Source organism: Telopea speciosissima, chromosome 1 (genome assembly GCF_018873765.1).
Source record: "Telopea speciosissima isolate NSW1024214 ecotype Mountain lineage chromosome 1, Tspe_v1, whole genome shotgun sequence".
In the NCBI taxonomy this organism is placed as follows: domain Eukaryota; kingdom Viridiplantae; phylum Streptophyta; class Magnoliopsida; order Proteales; family Proteaceae; genus Telopea; species Telopea speciosissima.
In genome coordinates, this window is record NC_057916.1 from 76,775,815 (window position 1) to 76,794,298 (window position 18,484).

General features: G+C 37.3%; 2 protein-coding genes across 2 annotated transcripts; one reads left to right on the top strand and one right to left on the bottom strand.

The window, feature by feature from the left end:
* Nucleotides 1–984: 984 nt before the first annotated feature.
* On the top strand, nucleotides 985–1,965 carry LOC122648944 (protein LURP-one-related 4-like). The gene is made up of 3 exons (XM_043842271.1): nucleotides 985–1,302; nucleotides 1,413–1,631; nucleotides 1,741–1,965. Exons 1-3 carry the CDS (start codon nucleotides 1,030–1,032, stop codon nucleotides 1,873–1,875), a joined length of 627 nt encoding a protein of 208 aa, XP_043698206.1. The 5' UTR covers nucleotides 985–1,029; the 3' UTR covers nucleotides 1,876–1,965.
* A 14,423-nt stretch (nucleotides 1,966–16,388) lies between these two features.
* Nucleotides 16,389–18,205, bottom strand: LOC122654772 (low-temperature-induced 65 kDa protein-like). Its single transcript, XM_043849021.1, has 6 exons — nucleotides 18,132–18,205; nucleotides 17,857–18,047; nucleotides 17,590–17,766; nucleotides 17,205–17,454; nucleotides 16,573–17,090; nucleotides 16,389–16,470 (listed from the first exon to the last, which is right to left on the bottom strand). The coding sequence occupies exons 1-6, from the start codon at nucleotides 18,197–18,199 to the stop codon at nucleotides 16,409–16,411; spliced, it is 1,266 nt and encodes a 421-aa protein (XP_043704956.1). The 5' UTR covers nucleotides 18,200–18,205; the 3' UTR covers nucleotides 16,389–16,408.
* Between the last annotated feature and the right edge of the window lie 279 nt (nucleotides 18,206–18,484).

The following is an 18,484-nucleotide window of genomic DNA, read 5'->3' on the forward strand; positions in this document are numbered from 1 at the left end:
AAAGAACGAAGCTTAAGAAAAGGAGAGAGAGAGAGAGAGTGTTTGGACAAAATTGTGTTGCTCCACTTTACGTGAGAGAATCTTCACGTAAATGACTCATAGTCGTTCAGATGAAATCCAATCTGTAAAAATCTGCATGGTTGTGAATCATTCACGACGTAAAGAGTCACCGAACTTCCGATTCACATCTTTATTCTTTTTTTTTTGGTAGGAATTTACACCCTTATTTACCAATGGTTATAGTCGAATCCCTCACCCCTTCAAGGGTGGAGGGCCAGATTAATGGGTTGAACTAGAGGGGTCAGCTTAAACTTTTATCAATTTTAGGATTAAGTTTTCCTCCATCCAAAGAGAACGATTCATCCGCCATTCCCCTCCTAAGATTTTCGTATGTTTCAAAATACCCTTTGAATATCCTTTGCTGCCCCGCAGATCCCATTCACCTTGGGTGGAGGGAAACTCGATCCTTTTATAAAAATGGTGGCTGGTGTACGTTGGTTATCCTTTCAGTACTGAGCTGCCCAAGCAAGTTTGCAACTCTGGATTTGATTTCCATTTAAAGATAAACATTCAGTGATTCAGATTAAACTGTGATGTGGAAGCATTTAAAGGATAAGGTTTGAGATGAGATATAAAATGAAACAAGTTAAAACAGTGCAACCCCCCCCATCTTCCCCATGACATCAACATTTCTTGAGTAATAATTAAAACTAAATTTGATGATGACTTAAGAACCATTAATTGCTTTATGGTTCCCCAATAGAATTGTTTAAGCTTTAAACCCTTTGATATAAGCCAAAAGATAATTAATAGAAAGAAAAAAGATAATTTAAGCTTTGAAGTATTAGGCTCCCACTTAAGGTTTCAGTGTTCCACTTTCTCAATAAACTATTACCCTTAACACGCAGAGGGGGCCAAATCAAACTTCATTTTCCCATGCCTTAATTGTGACAATGGCAGCATATGTGTTATAAAACAAACACCAGAGATAGCTAGCCTTCATCTTAATCCAATTTTAATTCTCATCTCATGGCAAAGGTGTTCCCTCAACGATCCCTTTCTTCTTCTTCTTCTTCATCTTCCTTATCTGCTGCTGCTTCTCCTTCTTCTTATGTGACTACAAAGAGGGAAACTTTCACAATCTGGATGAAATCTCTTGTTATGCACAGCAATGGTTGCACTGTCTATAACTCATCAAGTGGTGAGATTGTTTACCGGATTGACAACTACAATGAGAAGTGCAGAGATGAAGTTGATCTCATGGATTTCAGAGGCAATGTCCTCCTTACTATACGTCAAAAGGTAATGAATTTGTTTTTCAATTCTTCTCGTTAATGGCTAGCTTTTAAGAATGAGTTCTACCCAAAATATACTGACTTGGGTTTTCTTATTTTTGTTGAAATTTGATGCAGAAACTGAGACTATTAGGATGCTGGGAGGGCTATAGAAACAATGCTTCCAAGCCATGGTTTCAAGTTAAGAAACTGTACAAGATTCTAAAGAGGAAATCATCTTATAAAGTTACTGTACATTGTGATCAAGCTCAACCAAGTCTGTACCTAATAGAAGAATTAATTACAGGCAAATCAGAATACAAGATATTGAATGAATCAGGAGAGCCCATTGCAGAGGTTAGTTTCTATTGTGTTATATAGTGTCTGATCTGAAGTACATATCCAGATTAGTTTAGTTTTTGTATTAAAATCTTGAAATTTTTGTGTTTTTGTTTTGAATTTTCAGGTAAAGCAGAAGCAATCATCCTCAGGAGTTTCATTTGGAAATGATGTATTAACTTTGATGGTAGAACCTCACATAGATCACTCCTTGATAATGGGTATTGTTACAGTTTATGGCATAATCTGTCATAAACTGTGAATTTTTGAAGAATCCATGATAAGAACTTGCAGAAGAGTTCTGACGAAGCCTGAAGATGCAGATCCTGATGAAGGGCCTCGATCTCTTGAGATATTGCATGCACATAGTCCTTGCATTCACAAGCGAAGAGACAGCTTTGGACCTGAGTGTTTCCGGGCTTTTTAGTGAAAAACAAAGCTCATGAGGGAGGCAAGAGAGACCTTCGAGGTGTAAACTTTACTGCTGGTTTGTCCTTTTGGGGGAAGGTGGGGCTAGCCACGTGAAAAGGCCTCGATTTATGTTTCATGAAACCTTGAGATTGTATTTCTAAAGTGACACAGGAATCATAAAGTGCAATTATCATTCATGTCAAGGCTCACCTAATGTCGCTCTTTTGCACTTATGCCTTCAAGGAAAAAGAACCGTGTCTGTTGATGGTAGGGGTGGGGTTGAGGAGTGTGGCCCCTGCGCCCAAACACCGAGTGGGAGGAGGCAAATGATCATCCTACCCCCATGATAGGTAAAAATGTTCTCTGATTGATGTTTTTGCACGTGTTTCCATTGGTCCCAGTCATACGTATGTAGGGGGTGGGTTTGAGGAGTGTGGCTCTTGTGCCCAAACACGGGGGGGGGGGGGGTGAAATGATCGCCTTACCCTCATGATAGGTAAAAATGTTCACTAATTGATGTTTTCGCACGTGCTCCCATTGGTCCCATACGTATGCAGGGGTGGGGTTGAAGAGTGTGGCCCCTGTGCCCAAACACAGAGGGAGGGGGAAAATGATCACCCTACCCCCATGATAGGAAAAAATGTTTATTGATTGATGCTTTCGCACGTGCTCACATTGGTCACATACGTATGCAAGGGCCATGCTCTCCCATAGAAAACTCTTCTCCAAATTCGTATGAGCTCTTAAATAATTTATTTTTATAATAATAATATGGAGCGGTCTCCATAAAATGACGTTTAACTCAAAAGCCCAAACATTACTTGACTAATGTGGAGAAAGGATCAACTGGATGTACCAACAAGTGAACGTACATCTCAAAGCCAATCACATTTTAGTTTTATTTCCATAAAAACCCCTCCTCCCCTTGTAAATGGCAAAAAAAAAAAAAAAAAGGTGATTGGCTCTCACATGTGCGTTCACCTATTGGAGACTAAAATCCCTCATAGGGTTGCAGTCACTGCATCATCTTTCCCAGCTTTGGATCATGGATGGCCATCCCACATTGCCGGACTGCATCAATTCCCCTTCCTATCCGATTTAAAAGCCTGACCTTTTGGATGGAAGGTCAATATTCCATATTCATAGAATTTAGTAGTTGCACATTATCCGATCGGTATAGGATTAAACCCTCTCATTCCTGGCCATGGACCTGCACTCAATTCATCATCTCATACACGATCGTTTATTTTGAATGCTCAATATTTCAGTGGTTGAATAGGAATACTTGATTCCCACACACACCTATTGAACAATAGAAATGTGAGTGTTCAAGATACACAAGAATGTATGAAACCTTTTGCGTAATGATAATTAATCTCAAAATTTTAGGAAATGACAATATTATTATTAAGATTGAGTTTCCTTCAGCCACGATCCATTCACCACAGTGGGTTTAAATACACGCAAAGGGTATCAAAATGGTATTTTAAGTAATATACTAAAACCCTAGGATGGTATGGTGAAGGCAACACTTTGTCTTCATCATTATTGTTATTATTATTATTATTATTACTACCCGTCTCTTCAGGCCTATAATGGGACTTTATTATCTTTGATATGTAGGGCTGTAAACGGATCGGATTCGGCTTGGATAGTGCTATATCCGCATCCACATCCGATTAGCTATCGGACGGATTCAGATAGTGCTAAACGGATACGGATCGGATATTTTATCGGTTTACATGTAAATATAGCTTTTCGGATAGCTATAGCCTATCCGTATCTGTATCCGTTTAGCTTTCGGATGGATTCGGGTAGTGCTAAACAGATACGGAAACGGATTTTGGCTATTCATTTACACCCCTATAGATATGTAAGTAAGACACACTAGGACCAAAGGTGGCTCAATAGCAAATGCTTTTCATTTTGTGATTCTAACTAGGGATGTAAACAGATCGGATTAGGCTCGGATACAGCTATATCCGCATCCGTATCCGATTAGCTTTTGGATGGATTCGGACAGGGATACGGATAAGATATTTTATCCGTTCACATGTAAATATAACTTTGCGGATAGCTTTAGCCTATCCGTATCCGTATCCGTTTAACTTTCGAACGGCTTTGGATAGTGCTAAACGGATACGAAAACGGATTTCGGCTATTCATTTACATTTCTAATTCTAACCATCAAGCTAATAGATGTCCAATCTCAAATAGCTTATCTAGAAAGAAAAAAATAATTGACAAAATTTTATTGTCACAAAAGTCGGTTACTTTTCCAAACCTCATAAGATAGATGTTTTGCGACGTGGATTGATGCATCCATTATGACTGTCGGATTGTGAGGATATGATCTAGAATCGATCTAGATCAATCAAATGTCAAATTTCATAATCGAATTCAATCAAATACCCCTCCCATGTTTGTTAAGATGCATCCTATAAATGTCAATGAATGTATACTGCAATATTGGTAGTCTCTGCATGTACACTCTCCCAACTCTAAGAAGGAACATAATTTTATTATGAGAAAAACCATGAAAATAGAAGGTCAGCTCTATTCTGAGATTTCTACAAACGTCACAAATAGTTGTGACACCAATAACTATCCTAATTAATTTATTAAAAGTACGAGTTTTTACTTTAAAATTTTCCTTTTACAAGAAAGTAGCATCGAGTCAGAGAAGACACCCCAAAAGCTTAAGTATTTGGGAAACCAATGGAACAGTGGTTGCATGCACAGCCAAGTGTGGAGATATCCTTTCAAAAGGCAGCTTTTTTGTCTAGCCAACCAAAGAGAATTAGCCGCTAGCCGTACCATCAATTAAAAATCAATTAAAAAGGCTTTTGAATTGCACACATATCCTTACCCATTGGATCAGATGGTGAGAATGGAAAAGTTTCACTTATTTAATGGCAATTTCTTAGTCTCGAATCTTGATCACGCATGGGTTTTATTTTTAAGTTGAATGGAGAAAAGACTTGACGGTATTTCAGGAAACAGGGCCATACTTATCATTTGTGTTTTTTTTTTTTTAATTGTTCTATCCTATCTACCTGTTCAATGGAACTTCAACTACCAACGACAAGAGATTTCTAGCCACAAATGGGCCTGACCAATTGAAGCTCTTCAAACGGTTTACTTCTCATACCCATTCCCTAGCTCCTGCACCACAAAATTTAAAAACCATGATTTGCATTAGGAATATTATAACCTAATAAGCTGATCCCATTTCTCTATTTTAAGGTTCTCTTTGGTATAGTGTAAAATTTATGTTTATCTGACACATAAACAAAAATGATACGTTTGGTATAATTTATGACTCTTATTTCTCATTAATATAAATCAATATACCAATAAATTTGTAAAGAGGTGATGAGGTGTTTATGATTTATTGGTATAAACTGTTTACAGTTGTTTATGCGCTCCGTATTTAATGAACATGTTCCAAATTGGTTATTAAGTAGGGGGTAAAATAGTAAAAAACAAAGATTTAAAAAAAAAAAAAAAAACCCTTTCCTTTGCATCCCCACCCCTTGAAACTCCAAATAATTCTATTAAGTATTAATATATATATATATATATATATATATATATATAACAAAAATCTTTATGTTTATATTATATATTATATAATATTATATATTGTATTGCAAAATATAAATATTATTATATTGTGTATAATATCTAAATATTATAAAAAAAAAAGTATATATTATATTCTATAATTTATAAAATGTGTAAACTATTAGATCTATAGTAATTTATCAAAAAAAGAAATATTAGATCTATAGTAATAAGTAATAACCAAACGATTATTGTTTATAGCCCATAACCTATTATCAAAATTAATTACTAATAAATAGATCATTAATGTAAATATAAACTACGCTCCTTCTAAAAACATTGATTAGTGTCATTTCATTCCATTGCAATTTCAGCTCTCATGCTAGGGTTTAAAAGAGGGAATTGGATCGGTTGACCGAGTCAAATTGACAAAGCCCAATCCGGCAATCCCAATTCCCATAGATCCCCATCAGTTGATCCAAGAAGGGTTTCTAAGGTTCAAGCCGATTCCAGATAATGCGGATTTCCGATTCCACTTACTTGAACCTTGCTCACGATACATTGGCGATTGGGGATCCGGGCCTTGATAGAAAAGGCTTATATATCTCCAGATTGAAAGTGCAAGAGATAAGCATTAATCCATTACAATAACTTCACAAGCGTATAGTGCCTCTTTAGTCACATTTCCATCAATTCTCAAATGGAAGTGGTAGTCCTGCTCTTAGCGTTCGTTTTAAGTACCAAACAAACCACATTATTTATCCGAAGGCGGCAAAAAGAAAACCATGTCCGTACACTATTAGAGGTAACAGATTATGATAGAGGATATACTATTCTATAATGTTTCAACTCTGATGTGTGTTTGTTTGTGAGAGAGAGAGAGAGAGAGAGAGTCCCAAAAAACAAGAAACGTACAGATTATGATAGAGTATATTATTCTATAGATATATATTCATCATGGATTCTCCATCATCAGATGATCCAATCAGCTGTGAGACAGAGAAGAAAATGTTTCAATAATCATGGGGTTAATTAAACTCCATAAATTATTGCACAGATTGGTTTTGGTGTACCTAACGGATAAGCTGGTGCAGTTCCCAGCCGGGAGGGATCTATCAGCTCACCCTAAACAGATCTATGCTGACAACTTCGACTTGCCTTATTCTTGAAAATGGGAGTCACTTCCACAGTTAAAATCGAGAAAAAAAAATCTCTCCAACACGCCGGTGAGTGTAGCACACCAGTGACAGCTCCAGCCGTCAGATAACTTATGCTCACTAGGATCCGGATTTGATAAAACGGGGTTGTGAAAAAACCTTTGCTTTGCTTGATATGATGTGTTTAAAACGGTTCATAATTAAAGGGAATAGTCAAAATAATAGTCAAACATTTAAAAAAAAAAGGGTTTTTATCAAATACCTCCTTAAAAATACTCATTTGTCCAAATGCCTCATTATAATTTTTTTAATTGTAAATTTTCTTTTACTTTCAAAACATTGTAGCAATTTGATCCTTATTGTTAGTCTTAAACGTTATATGTAAACTAACTGATTTTTTTGACTAATCTTAGACCATTCTATCATTAAAAGGATAGAATGATCAAAATGACCCTATGATAAAACCCATCTAAACTAAAGAATAAAATGATCAAATGCCCCATTGATTAAAATCTATCTAAATTAAAGAATAAAATGACCAAATTATCCTCATCTTCCCCAAATTGTTTAGGGTTTAAAACTAAAAATCAAACTCTAAACTATTTGGGGAAGATGAACCCTAAAATCGAAACCCTATAATCACCCATCAGTCAAATTGTAATTTCTTCTGCAAATCGAAAATTCGTTAGGGTTTGAAAGTGAAAAAATCTCCCCCTTTGCTGTTCTCCCAATGCGATTAGGGTTGAAAGTGAAAAATCCTTCCCCAAATTGGTTAGGGTTTGAACCCATCTGTAACTGTTTCATTCTAGCTTCTTGTAGAGCAGGTCAGGTTACATTGGCCAACTGATCAGAGACGACAGAGATGAAGCGGAACAGGGGAGACCAAGGAAGAAGGAGCCTGATGATGATGGGTTCATATATTGAGCTAACTTGGATTCCTCCATTTATATAGATCTCTCAGAGGCCTGGCCAATGAGATAAAATTAAATCGAAGAAAGTAGCAGGCAGGCAGGCAGGTGGGAGGAATCAAATCCAAGCGTAGCTAGATTTTTGGTTTGTGTGATCTCTCCAAAATTAGGTTGTTTAGCAAAAAGTCTAACTAGTGATAGATAGTGGACCAATTTCCAGTCTTCTGATCCTTCTTCCTGGCATGATAGCATCAGGTAGGTCCCAAATTTAAGCTTTCATAGTGCTCCTCATTAATTGGTTCAGGCATTTAAAAAAGAAAAATCGCTTTGAATCTCTTGTCAATTCTCAGAGCTGTTGTTGGTGTGTCTTTGTATAGAACAAGCTGCTGCATTTGTGATGCACCGTGATTTGATGTGATGCCTTTAGTTGTGTGTTAGTATTATGTATGTATGTTTACGCGCACATTCCTCTGGTTTTATATATCCATTTTTTTGAGTGGGTGCATGGTAATTGGTTTGTTGAAATTGGTAAGACTTTTTTAGTTGATCAGATGGAGATGATATGAATATTGAAGCGGGTGCTGCTGCATTTTGCAGGAGGCAGCCATAGGACAAACATGTCTTTCGATCATGTATTTCTTGTTTCTCTTTTACATCTCTGTATTATATGTACTGCATATTCCTCTGTAATGGAATCAGACAATTCTCAATCGATATCTTTACAGATTTAATTGCCTGTCAAAATGAACAAGAAGAGTTCAAACCCTAACCAATTCTGATCTCTTGCAGTTACAGATAGGTTTAAAGTTCAAACCCTAATCAATCAATTTGGGGGAAATTATTTCAGTTTCAATCCTAATCGATTTGGGAAAGATGAGGGCATTTTGGTTATTTTATTTTTTAATTTTGGTCGATTATTATCATAAGAGCATTTTGATCATTTGATTCTTTAAAACTAACATTTAACATCCTAAAGTAACGGTAGGAACCAAAGTGTTACAATTTTTGAAAATAGGGAGAATTTGCAATTAAAAAAGTTGTAAGAGGTATTTGGATAAATGGGCATTTGATAAAAACCCAAAAAAAAAAAAGATAGAAAATTCCAAAACCGACAGTATATGTTTTAAATATTTAGTTCTGAAAAAATACGGATAAGAAAAACAATTTACGCTTACAAATGGTGAGACCAACTCATTTTGTTATAGTTAAATATTAATTTTGTATGTGTGAATCATAGAATATATTATATAAAATATTTTTTGGGGCATTGAGACTTGAGTTTTTCAAAAAATATCTTTTTTGACCAAGGAAACAAATGCATTTAAAACATTTGCTGTTTTTTTTTTAATATTTTTTAAGTATCATTTGTTGTTTCAATTTCATGGGGGTGATTTCTATTTTCAAAATTATTTGATTTGATTTGATTTTTGCATCTTATTTCATCAAAATATAAATCACATGGAATAGAAATTATGAAATAGCTGAGGAGCGGCTTTAGAATTTCTATTTCATTTGATTTCAGTATTCTTGCTCTTTAATTAGCATACGGTCAATTTCACGGGTAAAATAGTAATTTCATGTTAAAAAGAAAACATCACCCTTCTTTTGTCTCCTAATGGTCTCACAACCGTTGTCACCACCACCTCCATTGTTGCCACCACCCCACCACCACAACCGCTGCCACCACCTCCACCACAACTACTATCACGCCACCACCACTACCATTGCCTCCACTTCCATGCCATTACCACCACCACCATTGCCATTGGCATCGCCACCGCCAACATCACCACCATAGCCACCCTCACAACCTTGCCACCACCACTATCCCTTCCCAGCCTTGTCCTGCCCTTCTCGTGCTACCACCACCCTTCCCAAAGAAATATAGAAAATCCATTCTCATAAATTGAATTACCAAATGGATTTTTTTATTCTTGAAATATTTTATATTGATACAACCAAAAACCAAAAATCCATTTGTTGGCTATTTCATGAAATCAATTCAAAAGTAAAATAGAAATCATACAAAATCTGATCTACTTTTATGATAGAAACCATATAGAGGTCCTCAATATATAGCCCAGTGGCTCTAGTCCATTGTCCACCAAGGATTGAGGTATTGGTCTTCGCTGATATTGATCAGGATCGACCTGTATAGGGCTTGGATTGGCCAAAAAGTGGAAAAGTAACAATTTTAGGACCAGTCCCCGTATTGGTCTGGATCAATAAAAATAAATTACATGATTATCCATTTTTTGGTTTCTTTTACAAAACTAACCACCCTATGTTTGGTTAATAAAATACACAAAATCGAGTTTGAGTTTATAAAACTATACAAAACAGTGTTTCTCTCTCCCACCTTTACATTTTTAGACATTTTTACCCCTTACTCTGACCCTGATCCCTAAAATTTATTCAAAGAGGAATACGAGTCAAGCTTGATGAATATCAGGACAAAAGGTCGACCCTCACCTCTGCAAAAACTGCGGAGAAGGCTTTCTCATTCATATCAAAATATTGGAGGGAGGTGAGAGACTCAGTTGATGCGGATTTCCAATTGATGAGAGCCAGAGCCAACTCTTTCAGGAACCTTGCCACTTCCTTCGACAGAGAGCTCAAGAACTTTTTCAATTCAGCTTCTCCCTACTCTGTTCTTGCCATGGGATCAACTTCGTCGACTGAGATCGATTTCGTCATCAGACTATAGCTATCTAAATTCCACCGAGTCTAGTCATCCCCGGATTTCAGCCGAAATGTTTTAAACAAATGGAGACCTAGACATACGGCGACTAGTTTTGTAAACGAAAACCGAAAAGTGGATAATCATGTAATTTTCCCAAAAAAATTATAAAATTTAAAAAATTCAGAAAAAATGAGAAAAAAAAATCTAAACTATGATGACATAATGATCGATTTGTGTCTTATTTCTCTCCTCAAATTCAAAATTTTTTTTTTGAATGATTCATTTATATGTCTATCTCTCTCTTCAATTTCAAAAGTTTTTGAATTTTTTTTTTTCAAAAAAACAGAAAAAATGGCATACATCAAATTTCATCTGTCAAGGTTTTTTTTTTTTATAATAAAAAATCAAATATATTAATTAAAAATTCATAATTACATCGTCTCCATGGAAAACAAGACATCATTGTTTTCGCATGCATGGCACTATAAGCAAAATAGTGTTAGAACTTAGAAGGTTAAAATGTTAGAATGAGTTAGAGCTTTGAACAAAATTCCATTGAAATAAGAAGAGATATGTAGAAGTGTAGGAATAAAAAGACAATCCATGGTGTCGCATCTGGCGAGGAAGCAGATGAAGAACCTCCATGCTATCACTCCAAACTTCTCTAACTTTGAAATTCAATTGGGAAGCATGATTGAGACCCTGAGCAATGCTTGTTACATTGGCCTCCAAAATCGGACCTGCATCCACTAAAATTATGTTTCCTAAAAAAGAAAAAAAACAATAACTCCACCCTGATCTTTTCGAGACAAAATCGAAAGATCTTGCACAAATCAAAATAGGAATGTATAATACAGATAAAATGGCATTCCATAAAGGGATAATATCAAGATATTATTATACTAAATATTTCCATCACTAGGAATAATAAGGGTAGAGGGATGAATATTTAAGTCCGATAGCCATCGAATAACATTCTAGAAAACCCAATTTGGATAAGACTTGACTAAGCCATGAACCACTTTGTTCTGAAGACACCATATAAAATAACATGTAATAATAAACACTCACACACAAAAAAAAAAAAAAAAAAAACCAACCAACGAAGAGATTGTTTATCCAACTGCCTAGTAGTAAAAAGAGTAATGCAAAGTTTTTCCAAAAAGGGAGAGGAGAAGAATTCCGTAAAGAGTCCCAAGGGGCCCACAGCCCAAATCCGCTTAACCCATTCATGTGACAGAAAAAGATGCCAGTATAATTTCACATCAGATCCACAAAAAACACAATGTAGATCAATCAGTGTTCATTTTGAGATATTTGCTTTGACCGGAACACCTACATTTAAAAAACGACAAAAAAACTTTAAACTTAGGATGTATAAAAAGTTTCTAAAAATAACGCCACCAAGATGATCTCTCATGAGAATTAGGAGAGAATCTAGGTGGATGTAAATATTTAGCAACAAGCTTCGTAGAAAATCTTCCATCTTCTGCTAAAATGTACCACCATTGTCATTACCACTAGAGATAGGAATAATAATAATTAAATTAACCAAAATGGTGGATAAATGCAAATTAAACAAAGAATAATTCTATTAATTATTAATAATAAAAGAACTAATAGAAGTCAGTGTGTCGCATCCATTAGAAAGATGGGTAATCGCGAACTATTTTCGTCTCTCAAGTTAATATATGCTTCTCGTATATTTGTTCAATACTAGACTTCCAAATGCGCTAAGCACGTGTTCACTTGCAAAGTATCTATGATTTGAGTTGTGGGTCATTCCAAAAATCGTAACACCCGTACAAAATTAGAGCAAGAGATCTTTACTTGGTGACATAGATTTTACACAAATGTCTGGGCCTATGGGTGAGTACGCTTGGATATCCACCCAAAGGGTAGATGCATCATCTCATGGGGCCCTGTGAAAGGACGTAGGAAACATCACGAAGTAGAGATCTTTTTTCCTAAAATTAAATCCTAATCTTTCGGTCTAATTTTATTTTTATAGAAAATGAAAACTGTCATTAAATATATAAGATGTCCGTTACAGCTGGAATATCAGTCCACACTCTCTTTCGATTGCTTGCTTTGATAGCAAGCTCGTCAACCAAAGAAATAATCCCTTTGTTCCCAAAATTACAAAATGAAAATGTATACGAAAGATTTTAAAAGTTCCAAAATATAAAAAGAGTTTCACAGATCATGTGGTGGCAGTGGATCTTTGATCATGGCCTGTAGCTACTTGGATGCATTCTAGACCTTAGTCCATCCAAAAATAAAACCCCATTGTACTACTTTTAGAAGCCCTCTTGTTTTTTCTTTTGGTTTTGATAAGGAAAGCCCTCTTGTTACCGCCTCTAAATAATTACATTGCTAAGTTCTACAAAAACAAAATTCATGTTGTACAAAAGCCCAACAGCCATCCAGCTCTGTTTAACTGTCTGTTAAACAACACTACCTAATCGTGTGGTCTACATGGCTCTTGTGCCTAAACTTGAAGCACATGAAAATATCATGCTACCCTCATATAATATGAGGTAAAACTCCTATCCAAAATGATACTTGTGTGCATGCTCTAATGTTTAGAGACTCAGGCAGTGATCTCCTGCCTTTAATTTAAATATAGGTTAGAGAACGCTAACCGATCACGCACTTAACGTTAGATACAGAAATAACCCTGTCGCCTGAAAATGACTACCTTGCTCGTATGAAAAAACAGAAATCCTATGGAGGTAAGGTGGTCATTTCAAGTGGCAGGGCGGTTTCTGTGTTCTTTCTCCCTTTAAATATTATTATTTTATTATGTTTGTGTTTTTTTTTCTTCGTTTTTTCTTTTTCTAGTAATCAACAGATTTCAATTTTTACAAGCAAAAAATCAAAACAAAATTTCTTAGCCTCTGTTATTGTTGGCTCACTCCAGTGGTTTCGTATGTGAGACAGTATTACCTTAAGGGGAAACAAAAGAGCAGAAATTTTTACGAGAAAAGAATGCTAAACGATTGCGTAGTTCCTGTTTGAATGATGGATATAAAGTGCGTAAAAAATACAAAAAACCATTCGACACACATGAAAATCGAAAATCTCATCCGAACCAATATCCTACACGATTGGTTATCATTCTCTTGACCAATTTTTATAGAAGGCCCACATAATTAGCAGTGTAAGATTAGCCCTACCGACCCGAACCGGTCCAAAGCCCATCCAGAACCCGAACAGGGCCTGAGCTGAATTTTTCAACCTTTAAAACGGGTTAGGGAAGAAATTTCCAGGCCCTAGATCAGGATTGAGACCTCAAACTAAACCCAACCTTGTGTTAGATTATGGATTACAATATAGTGTTTACATTTTGCAATTCTAATTATCGATTGATTTATAAAAAAAAAAAACCAATTATCTATTGAACGAAAATATTTACAATTTCAAGATTAACCTAAAAAAAAATCTAATAATCTATGAAACAAACCAATACCTAATGCATAACATGACGTAAATTGCAAAAAAATAGGCCAAGTAGAGACCAATTAGGCCCTAGCAAAAATCAGGATCAATCAGGACCAACCTAGCCCAACCTAACCTAAATTAGGATCAATCAGGACTGAGCTGGGCTGAGCCAAAGTTGAGATATCTCAACCCAGCCCAACCTAAAGACGGGTTGAGGACTTAGGTTGGGTTAGAATTTTAAAAAATCTAACCCAACCCGACCCTATTTCAAACAAATGAACATTGAAAATGACAAAAACACCCCTCTCCTTTCCTCCCGTGTTAAATCCATTCTCCATACAAATAAAATAAATAAATAATTTTCTATCCGAGAGTGTAGCCTAGACCACTACTCTCATGTGCCTATCTCTTCTCTCCAAAAGAAAGAGAGAAAGTGTCTTTTTTTTTTTTTTTGGTGCCAAGAAAGTGTCTTTCATATGCCTCACCCTCGGAAAGAGTTCTATTTTTCAAATAAAAAATAAAGGGTTTTTTTACAATTACCACTTCAAAATCTTTATTATCTACTATTACCCCCCCAAAAATTTTCAAACAATTGTTACCCCCCTCTGATGCATATTAACCACTAACTGAACCCCACAGTTACATTTCCATAACGGTGGGGGTTAGTTGTGATAGTATGCCGTTGTCACGAATTTTTTAAGACCAAAATGCCCTTCGGGGTGGTAATTATAAAAATAATAAAAAAACCCATCACCGTCCTTCTCCTCCTTCTCCTCCTTCTTCTTCTTCTTCTTCTTCTTCCTCCTCTACAAGCAACCCCAAAATGTGACTGCCATCAAACCAAAATCAAAAACCTTGGATGGAATGAAACCACGCCGCGAGGAGGAATCAAGAGAATTCTAGAGAATGAAACCTAACATGAGTACCACTAACATAATTATTACTCCCACCAACAACACCAGCACCACCCGCAACACAACACGATGATCGACCGCAAAGCCAGCAATGGGAGCAAAGCTACCGCGATCGATCAGAACAAAGGGAAGAACAAATCGAACAAAGGGGATGGAGGATTTAATTACAAACCATTACATGAAGAATAAATGAAAAGAATAATAAAATAAAAATACATCCAGGATACAAGTTCTCCAACGTAATCTGCAGAGCACCAACATTGATTTTTTCGACTGTGCAAGGTGTGATCGAAGATGGAGCATCTCATAGAATCCTTCACCAAAATCACAATCGAGCGTGATGAACCAAGACTAGGATTCGGTTATAGACGATGGGAGCTGGGATTTCGGTGGGGGAAAGAAGAAAAGAAATAGAAGAGGAATAAGGAAATAGGTTATTCGAAGAAGAAGTTTACAAATGGGGTAGGAACGGTGGTCACAGATGGGTTTTGGAAGATGGGTTTTTGAAGAGGAAGTGGGTTGTGGTGAATGGGTTTCAGGTGATTGAAAGGAGAATCAAAAAATAAAAACGAAATGGAAGAAAGAGGGGTTTCAGGGTTTGATGGGAAATGGAACTCGCAATAGGAACGGTGGTTTCGGTTGGGGAAAAGAAGAAAAGAAATAGAAGAGAAATAAGGAAATAGGTTATTCGAAGAAGAAGTTTACAAATGGGGTAGGAACGGTGGTTTCAGATGGGTTTTGGAAGATGGTTTTTTGAAGAGGAAGTGGGTTGTGATGAATGGGTTTCAGGTGATTGAAAGGAGAATCAAAAAAAAAAAACGAAATGGAAGAAAGAGGGGTTTCGGGATTGATGGGAAAGGGAAAGAAGAAATGGAGCTCGCAATAGGGAAGAACCAGAGAAAGAAAACAACAGGGATGGTATGATGCTGCTGCTGGTTAGTCATGGCTGGAGTTAAGCAAAATAAATTAAAAGTAAAATGGAAAAGAAGAAGAAGAAGACGAGGGAAGAAGCTGGTTATCTCCCAAGGGAATATAATCAGGTTTGGGGTTGCAGAAGAGGAAGAAGAAGAAGTAGGAGGAGGAAGGTGATAGGGCTTTTTTTTTTTTTTTTTTACAACTACCACCCGAAAGGGCATTTTGATCTTAAAAATTCGTGACAACAAGCACACTGTCACGATAATCCCCACCGTTACGAAAATGTAACGGTGGGGTCAATTAGTGGTTAATATGCATCGATGGGGTAACGTGTTTGAAAGTTTTTGGGGGTAATAGTAGATAGTAAAGATTTTGGGATGGTAAAAAACCCAAAAATAAAAATAAATCAAATCGGAGACCCTGCAAGCTTTGCTATTTTCTTTTGGGGAATTTCATCAACTTATTCACAAATTCACAGTCGTATCCTCTTCATTATCTTGTAGTCTATGAAATCTTTTTATACGGATACACACAAACTCGATTCACAACCTACAAGCTCACAACCCTTACCTTAAAAATCGACAAGCTCACAACGCAACGACGAAGGACAAAAGGAAAAAACAAGGAGAAAAGAAGAAAAGGAGAGCGTAAATTGGAAAATAAAGTAGGAAACACACACAATCCAGTTCGTCCAACTTAAAACAGGTTTTAAGTTAAACGAGGATATCATTTTTCATAAATCAGCGTCCTTATTGGAAAGCCATGGCGCCATGGCGACCATCATCTAAATCTATCATCAGTTGGTAGACTCATTAAGCTTCCTTTCACCCGCATTGTCTTGACGGACCTCGTCGTCAACTACACCACAAAGAATGGAAACATTTCGAAGTTGAATTAGAACAATATTAAATTCCATCTCTTACTCAATTAATAGAATAGAGACCATATGAACATTACCACCAGGAGAGGAGCTCTGCAACCCCTGCGATGTGGGTTGATGCTGCTGTTGCTCCCCGTTCTTCCCCAACCAAGAATTAACCGTTCCTTTAAACCTTTCCACCATGCCCTTTCCTACCTCATTGCTTGAGCTAAATCCCTCGGGCGCGTCATCCTTTCGATCGGAACCCAATCGCCTAGCCACTTCCGGCGACTCCGTTACCTTCCCCATCGCCTGCGACTCCTTCCCCTTTCGCTTATGCAATGCATCCGATATAACCTCAGAGAGCGCTTTATCTCCCTCACTTGGCCTTAACTTCTCCGCCACGTATTTCTTCACTGAAACCCCTTTACCAGCTCCTCCAACACGCTCTCCTTCTCTCTCCTTCCCTGTCCCTGTTCCCTGCACCTTTGACACCACCGCACTTCCAGCTTCTGCAACTTTCTCGTACACTGGGGCTAACTTCTCCGTCACCGTCGCAGCAACCAGACGGCCACGTTCACCCAATGTAGCTGACTTATTCGCTTCTCCACCTTCTGCCCTGTTCATAGAAAAGAAGAGAATATGGGCTCGTGTGAATAGGAATAAAAAATATCCATTCTAGTTCAATCATCAGCTATGGATTGTTTCCCCCGTAGCTATCTTCTCGGTATACCTGCTCTGGTTTGGTTGTTCCTGGACTTTACTGGCCTGTGACTGATTGTCTGTTTCGTTCTCGTTGAGGCTCTTCGGGACTGCTTGGGTATTTACTCCGATAGTTTTAGTTTCAGTGGGAGGTAAATCTGGGGAGAACTGATCGTGGCTTCCGGTAGACGACGACCACGGTTTATGTTCACCTGGTTCCTCTAAAACTTCCATCTTTCCGAACGAACTGATCAATGGGGTAACCCTCGCTTCTTTCCCACCTAAATTTCACATTATTAACAGAGATATAACTGATCAACCTTCCGGATTGATTCTAGCGGTTCATCTATTTGATAAATTACTTGTGAAGTTTGATCGTCGAGCAAATTAAAGATGAGAATACTCCATCATATTACCTGGGCCAGCAGGATCAGTTACTTTGGTCTGATAATTTCCAGGATCAGATGACTCAAGTCGGTCCTTTGGTGCCTGTGGATCTTTCTCCAGGTGCGCTAACTGCGGCGTAGTACCCAAACCAGCCCTCGATTGCCCCGACTTATCCTCATGCGGTGCCAGGACGCCCCGAGCCGCCGCTGACTCATACACCGAAATCCGAGTGAGAATCGTTAATCAGAGGATATAGAGGGGTATTGCCATAAATATAGGGGTAGAAGAGTACATACCGGGTGGTCCATGAACTTCCGGATCTTGTTCCATTTCTTCTCCATCTTCCTCCTCTTCTTCGTCGTGTTCATGATCGTGGCCATGGCCATGACCATGGCCATGCATGATGGTGTCCTTTAACTTCTTTGCCTTGGCCTTCACCTTCTTTAAAACCGACTTATCGTGTCCGTCTTCTTCGTGAATAACTGTAACGGATTAAGAAAGAGCTGATGAACAAACATATCTATCATTAATTACTAACCTTTTAAAGATGGTGTTTAATTTCTCAACATTATGAAGACCTGCGTTCTGTGGGTCTTCTTCGTGACTGTGCCTGTGAACTGGTAGCCGTTGAGTATCCATCTTGGGAGTGAAAAAACAAAAAAGCTTCAACACAAGAAAACTTTCCGTCTTAGAATTTCTAGACACTATACTTGTTTAGTCAGTTGCAGAAGAAGATAAACTCTATGGTTTTAAGAAGGAAGCCCAGTGGCACATGGTGGTTGCCACCTGCGCATCGCTTCGCTTGCTCTGTTCATGAGCATGTGACACATATGAATAAAACTTTATTCGTGTCGTTACCTTACACGTTGAACGCTTTAAGCTCTCCATGTGGCATCGAAGTCATACACGAAGTCCTTGCAGTTT

Excerpts from the sequence above, each read along its gene's own strand:
- LOC122648944 (XM_043842271.1), top strand. The coding sequence starts at position 1,030 with ATGGCAAAGGTGTTCCCTCAACGATCCCTTTCTTCTTCTTCTTCTTCA. Across the intron at positions 1,303-1,412 it reads TCCTTACTATACGTCAAAAG|AAACTGAGACTATTAGGATG; the intron begins GTAATGAATTTG and ends AATTTGATGCAG. Across the intron at positions 1,632-1,740 it reads CAGGAGAGCCCATTGCAGAG|GTAAAGCAGAAGCAATCATC; the intron begins GTTAGTTTCTAT and ends TTGAATTTTCAG.
- LOC122654772 (XM_043849021.1), bottom strand. The coding sequence starts at position 18,199 with ATGGATACTCAACGGCTACCAGTTCACAGGCACAGTCACGAAGAAGAC. Across the intron at positions 18,048-18,131 it reads CCACAGAACGCAGGTCTTCA|TACAGTTATTCACGAAGAAG; the intron begins TAATGTTGAGAA and ends TTCTTAATCCGT. Across the intron at positions 16,471-16,572 it reads GTTGCAGAGCTCCTCTCCTG|TTGACGACGAGGTCCGTCAA; the intron begins GTGGTAATGTTC and ends TTTGTGGTGTAG.